Below are 18619 nucleotides of genomic sequence, written 5' to 3'. Positions count from 1 at the left end.
TCATGAAATCCAAAATGAGCCAATATTTGGCATGACATTTCAAAATGTCTCACTTTCAACATTTGATATGTTATCTATATTCTATTGTGAATAAAATATAGGTTTATGAGATTTGTAAATTATTGCATTCCTTTTTTATTCACAATTTGTACAGTGTCCCAACTTTTTAGGAATCGGGTTTGTACATGGTTTTACTGCAAAAACAATATTTTAAACATTTAGAAGAATTCAAACATTGTCAGGTGTAAATTAAACAGTATCATTATTATTAAATTGCAAATTAACAAAATAAGATAACATTCATGATACATACATACATTAAAGTAATAGACATGACATAAGAAAACGTCTTAGAAAAGTAACAGACTTGACTGTAAACTGTAAAGGCAAAAAATATTGTCATCTGTTTTAAATTAAATGGCAAGGAAAAGACATGACTGTCTGAAATTACAACAAAAAGGGTTGTGAAAAAACAATACTACATAGGGGAAAAAATAAATTAGTTAAATAAGAATCGTGAATTGTGAAATCACCAGTCTGGAGCAATGTAGTTTAAGCACTTTAGCGCAACCTCAAAACCAAGAAAACAAGCCTACAAGCAGAATAAACACACAGAGCATAACACTATTAAAAGCAGAACATTTCAAAACACTTCAACACCATTGTAGCATTCTGTGTCCCCTGAAGAGCAAATGTACAATAGAAAATGTATCACTGACCCATTACAAAACGCAGAGTTGTGAGAAAATGTTTGTGAACCATTTAGAATTGTCAGGATTTCTGTGTCACTGCCTACAATGTGATCATTTGACCCCTATTATGCTGTTTTAAAGTCCCTGTACAGTAAAATCTGAGAATTCTTTCTAAACACTTTATAAATGTTACAAATGTATTGCTGAAACACATTCCAAAGACTGTGAATTGTGTAATGCTTAATTGTGAAGTTAGAGCATTAAACAGTTTTTCACCAAGTCTCTGCTCAGGATTTTTTGGGTGGAGCTAAAACGGGGGTCTGATGACACACTTGGACCCCCGAGCATAGCCCCACCCCTAAAACTATATAACTGTCGATGACGTACCGAGCGTGGCGCCGCCTCTAAATCTACAGTGGTCCACTCACTCAATCTCGAGTGTCATTAAAGTTATACAGCCCTTTGCACATTTAGCTAGTAATGCCTTCGTCACGCAAATGCATATTACATGGTTGTTATAATATACAATATGCTTGGTCTCCTTATTTAAATTTCCTAAAACGATTATGTAACGAAGCGGGACTGAGGCAGAGATCCATTTGCAGATTTATTGTAGTTAGAGTGGTCGTACAGGCAGGGTCAGACAGGAGCAAACAGGAATCACAAGGAACAGGCAGTTTCATGGTCAAAATACAGGCAATGGTCAAAGGCAGACAGATATCAATCACGGAACAGGATAACAAGGCAAGGGTCAAAGACAGGAACAGACAGGAACAGACAGGAACAGACAGGAAAACAGAATAACACTTGGAATTGACACACAGGGTAATCAATACTTCGCGGTGAGGTGGTGTGTGTGACAGTCCTTTATAGTCCTGGTAATGAGCTGCAGCTGGGTGTGGTGATTAGTGTGGAGTAATTGTGGTGTGAGTGCAGGTGATAAGCAACGGAGGATTATGGGAAATGGAGTCCGGAGTGAACAGGAACGTGACAGGAACAGATGGTGATCATGACAGATGATATGAAGAAGGGGATTAATTTTGTCTCTAAAGTGATAGTTCTACACTGGATAGTTTTACAAACTTTCATCAAACAGCTGGGATTCACAGATAATCCGCTGTTTTTGGTGAATGTGACTGAACAGACCTCGGCTTTCCTACCGTCCCACCGTTAACCGATGATATATGGGGCCGGATATCATCGGTTATCATCAGAGTCTCTCCCGTCCCGGCCTTCATCCTCCAGTCTCGCGGCACCGTCATTTGTCGACTCGACAACAGTCGGCAGTACGTGCTCACCAATGAGTGTAAGTTGCCAAGTTTGCGTATGTTATAATTAGTTAGGTAGTCCACAGTAACTCTACTAAAATTTGCAACCCTCTAAATTATTCTTTTTATATACATCAGTATGTTTGACTCATTAGACTCAAGTCAGTTGAGATGGCAGCTCTCGCAAGTGGGCGAGGTTTCAGCGCAGACAGCGGACACGCCCCCAAGCGTTTGAGAGCAGAGAGCGCTGCCTATTTTTTCGAGATTTTGATAACTTATTTAATTTACTTGCAGATTTTTTTAATCATTCAAATTTGGCTGGGTGGTTAATAACACATTTTTCTGCGGTGTGACAAACTCAGAACACATACTTTAAAATTACTTTACAGGGACTTTAAAGGTTCCTAAATGTTTTGGAGGTTTCCTGCAATAGGTTTACATACATCCAAGGTCAAAAAACACTTTCATTTTCTTATAATTCATAGTTTTCACGTCACACAACAAAGGTTTGCCATGGTCTTTTCCAGTTGTAGTTTTCCGACCTGTGTACTGGAACTCGAGCTACAACATCCCTTTTCCGAGGTAAATGGAACAAAGCATAAAGGCCTGTTCACACAACTATACTACATTAGCATCCACACCAGCGCACAATATTATTTTGTTTATTTTATTTTAAGCACGCGCTGCAGTTTATGTCGCATGTCACTTTAAATGCTTGAGCTCTTAAAGCAGGATGGTTTCTGAAAAGCTGTCAATATTGTTACTCTGTGCCGTTATTGTTATAGTTGTGGTGTGAACTCTGCTGTTATTTTACATTTAGATCGATTTTTAGAACTATATGTTTATCATTATCGTTATAGTTGCCATCTTTGTTGTGAACAGGCCTTAAGGCTTGAATTACTGACGACTCATTTCAGGCAGTTGAAAATCGGTTCTTTCTTTTGGAGACAATAACTCCATTTATCTGCACTTTGATCTTTAAAAACTTTGCAGGCATTTAACATTCACAGCTTTATAACACACTACATGAAAGGTAATATCCAAAAAACACTATAAAAATACACATTTCATTCAAAACATTTTCTTCAAATGGTTATTTTTTTATTTAGAATAACTATCTATCAGATCCATGATTACACTGGCAGTTGGGGATATGCATAGGTAATGTTCTTTAACCACCTTTAAATGCTGTTGTTTGCATTGCGTTCTGCAAGTACACCATCAAACCGTTGTTTGACGGTGTCTAGAGGTTGCAAAAGGTTTGTTTGAATTGTATTACAAATCTTTTAAAATGTTATTATTTGGTGTATGTTTTTTTAGATGCTGCTCTAGAGCGCTATATTTAAAATCTGCAAAATGCCATTCAAGGGACTGGTGGGGGTCTGATAGCAGCATGATTTATTGGAACTACAGGAATACTGAAAATGCATCAAAATATATTAACACTCTGAGGTCTGAGGTAACCTGCGCAATCGTAACAGAGTGAGAATCCAAATGCAAGCACCAATGTTTAATAACAAAAGGTAATCCATAAACAGGAGTAATTCACAGACAGCAGACGAGAGCAACGGCAAGAACACACTCACAAACGCAACGACCAACAAACAACAAATGAAGCATAAAGGTTTAAATAGACACGTTAACAATGGGCTGATAAGGGACAGGTGTTGGTGATATGATGTCATGGTAACTAATGAGGGTAACTATAGCGACACACAAGGTACAGGCAAAACAGAAACCAAAACACAGGAAATAGAGATTGAAACAAAGAAAACCAAGATTACACTTCAACATAAAAGTCCTACAAAACACAAAACACCGGGATCCTGATAAGTAATGTCTCTTGAATTTTGTGATGGTTAATCTGGTTCAATGTGGTCTCTAATTCTTTCTGTGCACCCACAAAATTGGTTCCACAATCTGTTCTGATAGTCAGTACTGGTCCTCTCCGACATAAAAATCGTTGAATAGCATTGATACAAGAGTCTGTGTCAAGTGTGTTTGCCACTTCAAAATGAATGGCTCGGCTCGCCAGGCAGGTGAATATCACTCCCCATCTTTTCACATGAGAGCGACCTCTCTTGACTTCTATAGGTCCAAAATAGTCAATACCTACATGCGAGAAAGGTGGTAGATTAGGAGCAACACGCTCCTCTGGCAAGTCAGCCATTTTCTGTTCTCCAGCTTTAGCTTTCATTCGTCTACAAAAGACACAAGATTTTATTATCTTTCTAGCAGAAGAGTTGGCAGAAGGCAACCAGAACCTCTGACCTACTTTGTGATTTCTTCCTGAGTGTCCAACCCTTTGATGGATATCACGCAGGATTAGTTTGGATATGTGCGAGTCTTTTGGCAGAATCATTGGGTTCTTCAGACTCACTGGCATGCCTGCTTTACTTAGTCTTCCTCCAATTCTCAAAATTCCTTCATCAATAATTGGATCTAGTTTGTATATGGAGCTACCTGAGTTGATGGGTTTACCTTCTCTCAAAAGTGTGAGCTCCAGGTCAAAGTAGCGCTGTTGTTCATAGCGAATGATTGATTTCTCGGCTTCGTCCAAGTTTTCCGGTGTTAATCCTTTTTGTTCAGTACTGGAATCTAGAATACGAGCTTTGTCTTTCTGATTACGAAGCATCAGGAGTCTTTTGAGCTTTAGCCACCAAGCAATAGCTCTCAATAGTTTCTTCCATGAAGAATAATACTCAATTACTCTGGTAGTTGCATTGTTCTGTGGGTTCAGGCAGTTCATGGTGATTTCTTTTTTCACCTCTGTATCGCTTGGTGAGATATAACCGAGATCTTCTGGAACCTCAGGCCATTCAGATTTCTCTTTTGACAAGACGCGAGGACCGTTCAACCATCTAGTGGAATTCAAGAGGGATTCTATTTGTAGCCCACATGAGGCGTCATCTGCTGGGTTGTCTCCAGAACATACATTTCTCCACTGATGTACTTGCGAGAGGTTATGTATCAGTGCAATTCTGTTAGCAACACAAGTATGAAACAGTTTTGTTTGGTTATGGATGTATTTCAGTACTAATGTACTGTCTGTCCAAAAAGTAGAATCTTCCAGTTCCATGTGAAGTTCCTTTTGCAGCATTCGGTCCACTTTCACAGCAAGTGTTGCAGCTGCAAGCTCAAGTCTCGGAATGGTCATTCGTTTCAGCGGGACTACTCTGGCTTTTCCCAGTGCAAAAGTGATGTGATGTGATTTTTGACACTGTCTGTAAGTCTGATGTAACGAACAAAAGTGATGCAGTTGAGCAGTCTTTATGACACCAAAATTCTCAGGCTTCATGCACCTGTCTACTTCAAATCTGCTCAGTTGATCTAACTCTGTGAGCCATTTTAGCCAGGGTCTTTTCAATTCATTTGGGATTATTTCGTCCCATCCACACTTCTCATGGCAGAGTCTTTGCAGGATTTGCTTAGCTATGAGAACAAAGGTGGAAAGGAAACCGAGTGGGTCATAGATGGAATTGAGTATTGAAAGAATTGCTCGTCTTGTGGGAGCTCGGTTCTTAACAGCCACCCGGAAGGTAAAGACATCCTTTTGGATATTCCATTGGATTCCGAGTGCCCTGTCCAAGTCAAGCTGTTTGACAAGAGGGGCTCTGTAACTTTCTGGAATAGTTTCAAGGACTTCACAGCTGTTGCTTACCCATTTACTCAAAGTAAAACCTCCTAGGGCGCACACTTCTCTGAGGTCTTTAGTGAGCTTGATTGCTTCTTTCACGGAGGCCACAGACTTGAGGCAATCATCAACGTAAAAACTGTGATTAATTGTGTCAACGACTTTTGCGCTGTACCGTTCAGAATTATCAGTTCCTATTTGCTTTAAAGCAAAGTTGGCAATGCTTGGGGAAGATATTGCACCAAAGAGGTGAACATTCATTCTGTAAACTTCTAGTGGTTGGTTAATATCCCCTTTAGGCCACCACAGGAATCGAAGAAAGTCACAATGATGATTTTGAACTTGTACCTGATAGTACATCGCTTCAATGTCTGCCATTATTGCAATCCTTTCACATCTGAATCTAAGCAGAACACCAATAAGTGGGTTGATCAAGTCAGGACCTTGGAGAAGTTTGGAGTTAAGAGAATTGCCTTTGTATGAAGCAGAACAGTCAAAAACGACTCAAAGCTTCCCCTTTTGCTTATGGTATACACCATGATGTGGTATATACCATACATGACCGTCACTCCCTTCAAGTTGTTCTTGCGGCACCTTTTCTGCATATTCCTTTTCAACATATCTTCTATGAATGCTCTGTACTCATTTGTGTAAGCAGAATCCTTCCTGAATCTCTTAGCGAGGTTTAATGTATGCAGTGGCGCCACCTCATAGTTGTTAGGCAAGGTTACATCTTTATCACGAAATGGTAGAGGTAAGTGATAATGTCCATCTTTGAGTTCCGCTGAAGTTGTTACTATGTTTAAGAACATTTTGTCTTCAACTGACATTTCTCTTTTTTCTTCATAATCCTTTTCAGGAAAGTCATGATTATATTGCCTGATATGCAGGTCTTTGAGATTCTCCACAGAGATGCGATTTGCAGTCACTGACATTAATCCAGTTTCATCCATTGAGGAACAAGAATGGAGTGGACCGTTTACCACCCATCCTAGCACAGTTTTGACCGCATACGGTCCATTACCCTGACTGTTCACTATTTGCCACGGTTCCATGGCCTTTGGAACATTAATTCCAATCAAAATTTCAATGTGAGCGTTGATACTTTTCAGTTCGATTTCTTTCAAATAAGGCCATTTTTCAAGATCATGGTTGGTGAGAAGGTTCTCTTTTGATACAGGAATCTGTGTGAGTATATACTTTAGGCAAATCAATGTATGTACTTTCATCTATACTGCCTACTTTAAGTCCTGTGAGCTCATAGCTCTTGACAGGTCTCTCCTGCCCCATTGTTCGCAGAAGGATTTCGGTTCTGTGTCCTTTGGCATTCAGTTGATTCATGAGGTTCTCAGTGCAGAATGTCGCCGAACTGCCTGGGTCAAGAAAGGCGTAGGTTTTTATGATCTTGCTGCCTTTGGCAACTTTAACTTGAACTGGCACGATAGCTAGTGCACATTCTCTACTGGCCCCTGTTGCATGATCAGCTGATACTAACGCACTATTGATTGGTGTTTCTTTCAGTTTTGTGAGGTTCGGGTTCGGCAAAATCTGCGGCCTTGAATTTACATTGTTAATGTGGAGCATTGTAGGATGTTTTCGTTGACATATTTGACAAGTCATTCTCTTATTGCAATCTTTGCTCAATTGACCTTTTTTCAAGCATCCAAAACAGTGACCATTCTTTTTGAGATATTCAACCTTCTTGTCCTGTGACTCTGATTTTAATTTCATGCAGTCAGTTAGTGCATGCTTACCTTGGCAGAAAGTACACAAGGTCAAAACAATATCATGGGTGTTCGCTTGCTGCTGCACTTTATATAACTCTCTACTTGACTGCTCATCAGCTCGTGTCACCGTAGTAACAAAGCTGCTGCCCCTTTTAGGTATCCTCATGCTGGTTGTTTTGAGTTTTGACACTGTATCTTTGACAAGAAGTAAGTAAGATGTCTGACTGAGTTTCAAGGAATTCTACGAGATTTTTAAATCTGATACGAGTATTCGTTCTTTGGAAGAGTTCAAAAGTTACTGTCCGCCACCTTTCGCGGAGCTTGTACGGGAGTTTGGATACAATCAATTTCAAGTTTGATGTAACATCCAGTTCATCCATGTATTCTAGATCTTGCATGACATTGCAACACTCCCTAAGATATAAAGCATAGGCATAAAGTTATTTTCCATCATCAGCTTTAATGGCTGTCCAGTTCAGTGCCTTTTCTATGTAAGCATTTGCAATCTTCATTTCATTGCTGAAATGTTTCTTTAAAAGATGCTGAGCCTCAGTATACCCCCTGCGAGGTTCCATGTGCAGACAGCTACGAACAAGGTCTCTGGCTTGACCAGAAGTGAACTGTTCAAGAAAGTAGAGTCTATCCTGACTGCTGCTTGTCTTGTCCTCAATCAAATATTTAAAAGCATGAATGAAAGACTGATAGGACAGTGGATCTCCATCAAAGACTGGTACTTCTCTCTTGGGCAGTAGAGAAAGATTTTGTTGCAGGATCATAAGATCAGAAATTTCCTTTTGCCTTTGAACCATTAAGCTTATGCCTTTGTTTGAGCCATTACTGGCCTCCAACTGTGGACTTGATGAACTTGTAGCTGCTTGAGAGTTAGTTTGCACATGGCTAACAACTCTCTGGAGTGGAGTTTTGGGGACAGTAGTTACAGGAGCAAACTCTAATGCCGATGTGTCAGCATAAGTAGGTTCAACATTACCTTCCTTTTCTGCCTCTTCATAATAGTCATTCATAACATCACCTTGTGATTCAGTATCAGTTTTCAGCACTTTGATTTTTGCATCTGCTGCAGCTATTTGTGTTTGCAGTTCTGCCCTTTCAATCTTTGATTTTATAATTGCTTCTTCAATCTGCAAAGCTTGTATTTTGGCACGTGCCTCCAAAGCAGCCTTCTCAGCGGCAGCTATTTTAGCTGCAGAAGATGCCTTAGATGATGCTGACCTTTTAGATAAACTAGAAATGTTAGATATACTATCTATTGGCTCGACTATTGTTTGCAGACTTTGTTGTTCTTTCTTCCACATTTCAACTTCTTTAATAAAATAATCAAAATTCATCATTCTAGTTTCATACCAATCAACATTATCATTTTCCTTTTCTTCTTCTGCTAAGAGTTCTTGTACTAATTTATGCACACTTTCAAAATCTTGAATGAAAAATAACAATGACGCCGTGCAATCCTCCACCTGTTCAATGCTTCCACCTCCAGCAAGCAAAGCTTTAATCTCATTCATTTTCCTCGTGCATACTCCTAATTTGCCTCTACGCGTAGCAATGCGTGAATTTAAAAGCTTTTCGGCCTCAGCGGCCGCCTGAATCTCCTCATCAGACATTTGTATACAATTGTCGTTTGCTTTAGCGTTTAAACACTTTAAACACACATTTCATGATCTCTGACATTTGTTTGCTTTACTGTTCCCGCTCCATACCTGTTTGTTTACACGTGTTTACTCAAACATTTTTCCAAAACTCGCGTTCCAAACTCAGTTGTGTTGCTTGTTTGTATTTCTCGTACTCACAGCTGATGCGTTGTTGTTTGTTCATTCACAGATCACGTCCTTCCACTTCAGCAGTGAACAGCAAATCATCCAATTTTCTTGAGAAAATAATCCATTAAGCATTCCCTTGTATCTTGTCCATTGATCATAAGTGCAAGTTTCTTCAATAACTATTGAACGGCTAATCTTTAAAAACTTTCGTTAGCCCCCTAAGGTTAGTGGAGGAGTCTCTTCGTATAATACACATGTCCAGTCCATAAAGCACGCACGGATATTCAATCGTCACAAAACAAAACGTTATTTATTAATCACGATCTCCAGTTTACTTTTCAAACAAAATACAAATCAAATTCCAGAAAATACGAACTACAGGTGTGAGCATGCGATTCAAGAAACTGTTGCTCTCCACCCTCTAACCTGTTCCTGCCAAACAATGCTAACTGGCTATTAACACTTGCACTTTCGCGCTGTAGTGATGCATCAAGGAGGAGGAGCAAGTAAATTAATATAAAACAGGTTCGTCCAAGTATCAAACAAACATAAAATTTCTTTCTATATTTAAATCATAATATATGAAATAAAAATTAATTAAATTAAAGTCTCTTAAATTAATAGTGTGCAAGTATCTAATATGGCTCCTACAAAGACATGAATCAACATACACTGATCAGGCATAACATTATGACCACTGACAGGTGAAGTGAATAACACTGATTATCTCTTCATCACGGCACCTGTTAGTGGGTGGGATATATTAGGGAGCAAGTGAACATTTTGTTCTCAAAGTTGATGTGTTATAAGCAGGAAATATGGGCATCTGTAAGGATTTGAGTGAGTTAGACAAGGGCCAAATTGTGATGGGTAGACAACTGGGTAACAGTCACACAACTGCAGCTCTTGTGGAGTGTTCCCGGTCTGCTGTGGTCAGTATCTATCAAAAGTGGTCCAAGGAAGGAACAGTGGTGAACTGGCGACAGGGTCATGGCTCACTGATGCACATGGGGAGCGAAGGCTGGCCCGTGTGGTCCGATCCAACAGACAAGCTACTGTAGCTCAAATTGCTCAATAAGTAAATGATGGTTCTGACAAAAAGGTGTCAGAATACACAGTGCATCGCAGTTTGACCAGTCAGGGTGCCCATGCCACCACCGAAAGTGGCAACAGTGGGCACATGAGCGTCAGAACTGGACCACGGAGCAACGGAAGGTGACTTGATTTGACTTGACATGTTTTGGGTAATGCTCTGCTGGGAAAACTTGGGTCCTGCCATCCATGTGGATGTTACTTTGACATGTACCACCTACCTAAGCATTGCTGCAGACCATGTACACCCTTTCATGGAAACGGTATTCCCTGGTGGCTGTAGCCTCTTTCAGCAGGATAATGCACTTTTCCACAAAGCAAAAATGGTTCAGGAATGGTTTGAGGAGTACAACAATGAGTTTGAGGTTGCAAGGTTGACTTGGCCTCCAAATTCGCCAGATCTCAATCCAATCGAGCATGTGCTGAACAAACAAGGAGGCCCCACCTTGCAATTTACAGGACTTAAAGGATCTGCTGCTAACATCTTGGTATCAGATACCACAGCACACTTTCAGGGGTCTAGTGGAGTCCATGCCTCAACGGGTCAGGGCTGTTTTGGCAGCAAAAGGGGGACCAACACAATATTAGGAAGGTGGTCATAATGTTATGTCTGATTAGTGTATATACAATTATTATAACTCTTGTATGATGTAATTACTGTATAATTACTATATTATTACTAATAATTCAGCATCCATATTAATTTAGAATCGCCACTAAATAGTTAAAAAGACAAAATGGACCTCAATAGTAATCTACTGTAAATGCAGTCATAAACCTATCAGAGATACTTCAACTTGAGAAAAAGCTTCAACTTCAAAGTTTCAACAAGTTTTGTCAACATGCAACAAGTTTTCTGCTCTGCTAAGGCTCATGCTCCCTTCAAGTGCTAGTAGACTTATCGTGAATAAATACACATTTCTAGTCAGAAATTGAACATGAACTCATAATTACAACTTCAGAAGTAGGAAGTAGGAAATTGACCTACCTGTTAAGGCAGCATACTCATCTCTTTTGATGTCAAAGGGGACAAATATTTTATTCATTTTTTTTTTGGTTTTGGCACAAGACTTTGTTATTGTTTTTTACTCCACTGTGGCCAACTGAGATCTATTTCTTCAGAAATCCATAAAATTCTAAACAGCTCACAAACCATTTTCTACAATTCAGTGCTGAGTTTGTAAAATGTAAAGCATGAGTGTGTTTTCTTACCGCATTAGCAGGAAATGCTCGTAACATGACTGCGCTTAAGCCTTTGTAGAAAGCATGAACTCCTTCTTCCCGTAACAGGGTTCTTAACACGTCTCTTAAACCCTGGTAACGGCCATCAGTGGCTGTACAACAGAGGACAGAACATTGTCCACATTTTTGGTTTTATCCAATCTACAGTACAGTAAAAAAAATCTTCCATTAAAAGTATTCACAAAAAAATTCTATAATACTTTAGTATTGTGAACACATATAAACTATCAATTACGGATTTTCCCTCAATAAACTCCTAATTTATTATTTAGATTAGCTTATTAATAGTTAGTAATAGTTTTAGTTTATTAATAGTTAGTAAGTTAGTTGTTAAGCTTAGGTATTGGGTAGGATTAAGAATGCAGAATAAGGCATTAATATGTGCTTAGTAAGTACTAATAAATAGCCAATATTCTAGTAATATGCATGCTAATAAGCAACTAGTTAAAAGACACTAAAATAAAGTGTTACCAAAAATTCTATTAATGTTGCAAGTTGTTAACAATTAACTAAATTCCATTATTGACCAATTTTAAAAAGATTGTGTTCAAAACCACATTCTTGCAAATTACATAATTCTAATGTCATTTATTCTTTTTTTATGTATATATATATATATATATATATATATATATATATATGTATATGTATATATATATATATATATATATATATATATATATATATATATATATATATATATATATATATATATATATATATATATATATATATATATATATATATATATATATATATATATATTTATTTTTTTTTTTATTTTTTTATTTTTTTATGTATGTATTTATGTTATGTCCGTAAATATAGAAAATATACACTCACCAGCCACTTTATTAGGTACACCTGTTCAACTGCTGGTTAACACAAATATCAAATCAGCCAATCACTTGGCAGCAACTGCAATGCATTTGGGCATGTAGACATGGTCAAGAATATCTGCTGAAGTTCAAATTGAACATCAGAATGAGGAAGAAAGGTGATTTAAGTGACTTTGAATGTGTCATGGTTGTTGGTGCGAGACAGGCTGGTCTGAGTATTTCAGAATCTGCTGATCTGCTGGGATTTTCACACACAACCATCTCTAGGGTTTATAGAGAATGGTCTGAAAAAGAGAAAATATCCAGTGAGCAGCAGTTCTGTGGGAGAAGATGCCTTGCTGATGCCAGAGGTCAGAGGAGAATGGCCAAACTGGTTCCAGCTGAAAGAAAGGTAACAGTTACTCAAATAAGCACTCATTACAACCGAGGTCTGCAGAAGAGCATAACACATCCAACCTTGAAGCAGATGAGCTACAGCAGCAAAAGACACACCGGTGACACTCCTGTCAAATGAGAACATCAAACTGAGGCTACAATTCACATGGGCTCACCAAAAATGGACAATAGAAGATTGGAAAAACATTGCTTGTTTCTTGAACATGACAATGACAATGTGTTTACTGTACTCAAGTGGCCTCCACAGTCTCCAGAGCTCAATCCAATAGGATCCTCCTTTAGGATGTGCTGGAATGGGAAATTCACATCATGGATATGCAGCTGCCAAATTTGCAGTAACTGTGTCATGCTATCATGACATTATGGACCAAAATCTTTGAGGAATGTTTCCAGCACCTTGTTGAATCTCTGCCACAAAGAATTAAGGCAGTTCTGAAGGCAAAAGAGGGTCCAACACGGTACTAGCAAGGTCTACCTAATAAAGTGGCCGGTGAATGTAATAAATATATGTCTACTATACCATGTGTGTGGGTGCTGATGATATATATATATATATATATATATATATATATATATATATATATATATATATATATATATATATATATATATATATTTTTTTTTTTTTTTTTAATAGATGTTTTGTTAGAAATTCTTCCTACTGTCAGTGAGAGCAGCATGACAGATGCTCTTTGATATGGTGTTGAATTCAGAAGTGCAGAGTACAGCTAACATGAAAGAAACATGTGAGTAACATGAAATTTTACATACTGAACAGACGATGATATAGAGCTCAAAATTCTGTACTGCAGCTTTAATATGTTTACACTGGAAAGATTAGACTGTACAGAAGTACAATGACGTAACTCACTGCTTCACTACCATAGTAATATGCATCGTTGAGCAAATCAACTAGCTAGTCATGACTGTTTCCCGAAACCATATTGTCGCAAACCTGTCATTCAGCCACGTTGGTGAATCATGTCACGCAGGTTGTGGAGTAATAACTTTAAATGAATCCGTTTAAGATCTAATTAATGCTAGATATTTTTGCTATAAACTACGGACAGGGCATCTGATGACTACTTCTTATTTTTCAGTTATTTTGCTTTATTTCCAGATTAAATCATAGGCTCATTCTTATCTACTAGAGCACGGACGCACATGCGCACTCTTCAAAAACAGTGCTTAAAATCTCTTGACAAACTAAAATATGTAAATGACATTTGTTGTCACAGACACGTCAGGTTCCACCTCCCTCCAGTACCCACGCACTCAATCACCGGAGTACTAATCACCGCCACCTGCACATCATCAGCACTGCAATCACCTTCACCTCAAAAGCTCCACACTCACACACAGTCACTGTCCGGTCTCGTTTGTACCACAGCTCTATGTGTACTTACCTCAAGGACTCCTTCTCGCTACTTACCCATCTCCAATGTCTCCAATGTCTCCAGTGTCTCCAGTCTTCCTCGTGTGCCTCTCCAACTGTGTGTGAGTGTTCCTCGTCTCCAGTCTCCAGCGTGTGCATTCCCGATCTTCCTACTATCAACAAAAGTAGTCGTGTCTCGAAGAGCACCACGGCCAGCCACTTCCTAACGTGTACCTCCGTTGGTCCGAACCCGTCAGCTCCCCAGAACCAGTCAGTGAACCCATGCAAGTGGATAATTCCCGTTTGTCACCATCTGAACGTCAGAGAAGGCTGACCCTGAATCTGTCTGTACTGTGGATCTCCGGGGCATGTACTCTCCGCATGCCCAATCCGTCCTCCTCGACCCATGGTGAGTGCCATCATTACCTCCATTAAGAAGATGAAACCACTCACTACTATTGTAAACCTTACTGCCGTTGATGTATCTCTTCCAGTGGTGGCGCTCCTCGATTCAGGGTCAGCAGGAAACTTCATCTCAGGCTCCCTCTGTCGACAACTCAAGCTCAAAACCTCGCCCTCTCCGACCATCTACCAAGTCCACTCAATCACGGGCAAACCCCTGAGCAGCAAAAAGATCAGCCGTTGCGTGGGACCCCTTCAACTCTGTGTTGGTATTCTGCACGTCGAGGACATCCATCTGCTGGTTCTGGAGGATTCCACCGCTGACGTGGTTCTAGGGCGCCCGTGGCTCCTGAAGTGGGGCGAACACTGCTTCTCCAACTGCTTCTCCGAGTTTCCTGTTCCAAAGTCTCCGCGTTCCAAGAAGATCTCCGTCTGCACCACTTCCATTGAAAGCCCCATTCCACCGCTGACGTGGTTCTAGGGCGCCCGTGGTTCCTGAAGTGGGGCGAACACTGCTTCTCCAAGTTTCCTGTTCCAAAGTCTCCGCGTTCCAAGAAGATCTCCGTCTGCACCACTTCCATTGAAAGCCCCATAGAGAAATGCTCCACTGACATTCCATCCTGTTACGCCCCCTTCAGTGACGTCTTTTGCCCGCAACGAGCCTCCAAACTACCTCCACACCGGCCATAGGACTGTGCCATCAATCTGTTACCGGGTGAGCCAGTGCCTAGGGGAAGGATTTACCCCCTGTCCGTGCCGGAGGAAAAGGCCATGGAAGAATACATCGAAGAGGCCCTTAACCAAGGATATATTCGCCCGTCTACTTCCCCTGCTGCTTCAAGTTTCTTCTTCGTGGAGCATAGATTATTGCTCCCTAAACAAAATAACAGTCAAGTTCCGGTACCCACTTCCCGTCGTCCCAGCGGCCCTGGAACATCTCCGTGGTGCCACTGTGTACACCAAGCTGGACCTCCGCAGCGCGTATAACCTCATCCGGATACGCGAGGGGGACGAGTGGAAGACTCGTCTTCGTCACGCCCACCGGCCATTATGAATATCTGGTCATGCCCTATGGACTTGTCAACGCCCCCTCCGTATTCCAGTATTTTACTGGTGTACATAGATGACATCTTGATATACTCCCGGAGCCTGGCCGAACATCGACACCACGTTGCGGAGGTCCTCCAACGCTTACGGCAATACCATCTGTTCCTCAGGGCTGAAAAGTGCTCCTTTCACCAACCATCTGTCCATTTCCTGGGATACTTCATTGATCACAGTGGCATCCGGATGGATGAGGGGAAGGTAGAAGCCATCAAGTCCTGGCCCATTCCCACTACCATCAAAGAAATTCAACGCTTCCTCGGATTCGCCAATTTCTACCGCCGTTTCATCAAGAATAACAGTTCCATCGTCTATCCACTCACCAACCTCCTCCATCACCAGCTCAAGTGTCTGTCTTGGTCCGAAGTTGCCACCAACGCCTTCAAAGCCCTCAAGACAGCCTTCACCACCGCTCCCCTCCTCGTCCACCCAGACCCTGACCTGCCCTTTATCGTAGAGGTGGACGCTTCCACCACAGGAGTGGGAGCGGTGCTTTCACAGCAGCAGGGGAACCCGAGTAGACTCCACCCATGTGCCTTCTCCCGCAAACTCAACCCGGCGGAGGTCAATTACGACATCGGTGACAGTGAGCTCCTGGCCGTCAAGCTTGCGCTGGAGGAATGGAGGTATTGGTTAGAGGGAGCTAACCATCCATTTCAAGTACTCACCGACCATAAAACTTGGAGTACCTCAAAGCAACCAAAAGACTTAACCCTCGTCAAGCCCGCTGGGCACTATTCTTTTCCAGATTTTATTTTACTATCTCCTATCGTCCAGGCTCCAAGAATATTAAGGCTGATGCCTTATCCCGTCTCCACGCTCCAGAAGAAACTAACGAATCTCCTGAACCCATCCTTCCAAAATCCATCTTCGTGAGCCCTATCCAATGGTCTGAAGAGACTCTACCTTCCTCCAATGCCTCCTCCTACACTCCGCCCGGTTGTCCCCAGGGCCATCAGTACGTCACCCGGACATGTCGCACCCCACTTATGCACTCTGCTCACTCATCACTTGGCACTGGCCACTCGGGGGTCGATGAGACCCTCTCGCTGCTTAAGGAGCGCTTCTGGTGGCCCAACATGGCCAGGGATGTCAGAAGGTACGTTCAGGGCTGCAGGGAGTGCGCCATCTCCAAGAGCCCCCGCCATCTACCAGCCAGCAAGCTCAATCCTCTGCCCGTTCCTGAGCGACCGTGGTCACACCTGGGAGTTGACTTAATCACGGATCTCCCAGCATCAGATGGCCACACCTGTGTGCTCATGGTAGTAGACCGATTTTCCAAGGCCTGTCGTCTTATTCCCCTGAAAGGTCTACCTACCGCCTTAACCACAGCTGAACTCATGTTTAACCACATCTTTCGTTACTACAGAATCCCCGAAGACATTGTATCAGACCGAGGATCCCAATTCATCTCCCGCATCTGGAAGGCCTTCTTGTCGCTTCTGGGTGTGACCGTCAGCCTGTCATCCGGATCCCATCCTCAGACAAACGGGCAGACGGAACGCAAGATCCAGGTGATCGGCCGCTTCCTGCGTACCTTCTGTCACGGCCACCAGAACTCCTGGAACCAGTATCTGGGTTGGGCCGAGTACCTCCAAAACTCCCTCCGACAGCCTTCCACCGGACTAACACCCTTTCAATACGTACTCGGTTACCAACCCCTGCTGTTCCCCTGGGACGGGGGAACCCTCCAACGTTCCTGCAGTCAACTACTGGTTCCGGGAGAGCGAGAGGGTATGGGACTCAGCTCACCACCAACTGCAGAGAGCCCTGCGCAGACGCAGAATGACAGCAGATCTTCGACGCTCCAACGCTCCATCCTATCAACCGGGGCAGGAGGTCTGGCTGTCAACCAAGGACATCAGGCTGCGTCTGCCCTGCAAGAAGCTGAGTCCTCGCTTTATTGGCCCATTCACCATCACCAGGCAGATCAACCCCGTCACGTATTGTTTGCAACTTCCACCTCAATACAAGATTCATTCAACCTTTTATGTTTCCCTCTTAAAACCTCACCACTCTTCTATTTCTCCCTCCACAGAACCTGACGTGGCAGCCGCCGAGCCCCCCCTTCCACTCATCCTGGATGATGGTGCTGCTTACGAGGTTCGCGAAATTCTGGACTCCCGGCGTTGTGGTGGTCTACAAGAGTACCTAATCGACTGGGAAGGCTATGGCCCAGAGGAGCGCTCATGGGTCCCAAGAAACGATATCCTTGATCTCAATCTTCTACAAGCATTCCACGCCAGCCACCCTGACAGACCTGCCCCACGCCCAAGAGGACGACCACCATGACGTCGGGGTCCTGGGCCCTCTGGAGCGGGCCGTGGGAGGGGAGGTACTGTCACAGACACGTCAGGTTCCACCTCCCTCCAATACCCACACACTCAATCACCGAAGTACTAATCACTGCCACCTGCACATCATCAGCACTGCAATCACTTTCACTTCAAAAGCTCCACACTCACACACAGTCACTGTCCGGTCTCGTTTGTACCACAGCTCTATGTGTACTTACCTCAAGGACTCCTTCTCGCTACTTACCCATCTCCAACGTCTCCAGTGCTGCTGGATGTCTGCTGACATCAATAAAATCACTTAACTTGCTCTTACATCTGCCTCCGAGCCGTCTCTGTTGTAACATTTGTAGGCTATATATTTGAAATAAAAGATGTACATTGTATTTATTGTCAGCTTGCTTATTTTGCTTAAGATAACGATTCATTAAGTCCACATGTCATAAAAACAAGAAAGTATGCTTCTAACCACAGCTTGAGAACTGTTTTTCCAACCACACAGCTGAGATGCAGTTTGCGAATGTTTGTTTGAACTATGGTTTCGGGAAACACCAAATTGTTGAACTAGTAACGATGGAACTTGCAATGTTAGTTGGCTAACGATGCTTTTGGGAAACACATCCCAGAATAGCTGTATAAATATCCTTGGCTGCCTGATGAGTCGGGACTTGTCAACACTTATTATTATTTGACAAAATACTGCTGCCATAATCAGCAGAAAGTGTATGCAAACAACTCATTTAAATAAACATCTGCCTACTTTTAAATATATGTGG

General features: G+C 41.8%; 1 protein-coding gene across 1 annotated transcript in view; it reads right to left on the bottom strand.

Annotated features, from left to right (window-relative positions):
- Positions 1-529: 529 nt before the first annotated feature.
- Positions 530-18619, bottom strand: part of si:dkey-150i13.2 (mitochondrial carnitine/acylcarnitine carrier protein) — a 37927-nt gene continuing 19837 nt past the window's right edge. Inside the window, exons 9-10 of the mRNA XM_067371908.1 lie at positions 11404-11525; positions 530-592 (exon numbers count right to left, since the gene is read on the bottom strand). Coding sequence (XP_067228009.1) covers positions 530-592; positions 11404-11525 — 185 coding nt within the window. The remainder of the gene's footprint in view (positions 593-11403; positions 11526-18619) is intronic.

This window comes from Chanodichthys erythropterus, chromosome 20, assembly GCF_024489055.1.
Source record: "Chanodichthys erythropterus isolate Z2021 chromosome 20, ASM2448905v1, whole genome shotgun sequence".
Classification (NCBI taxonomy): domain Eukaryota; kingdom Metazoa; phylum Chordata; class Actinopteri; order Cypriniformes; family Xenocyprididae; genus Chanodichthys; species Chanodichthys erythropterus.
The sequence above is the reverse complement of the archived record's forward strand: the minus strand, read 5'-3'. Positions and strand labels throughout refer to the sequence as shown.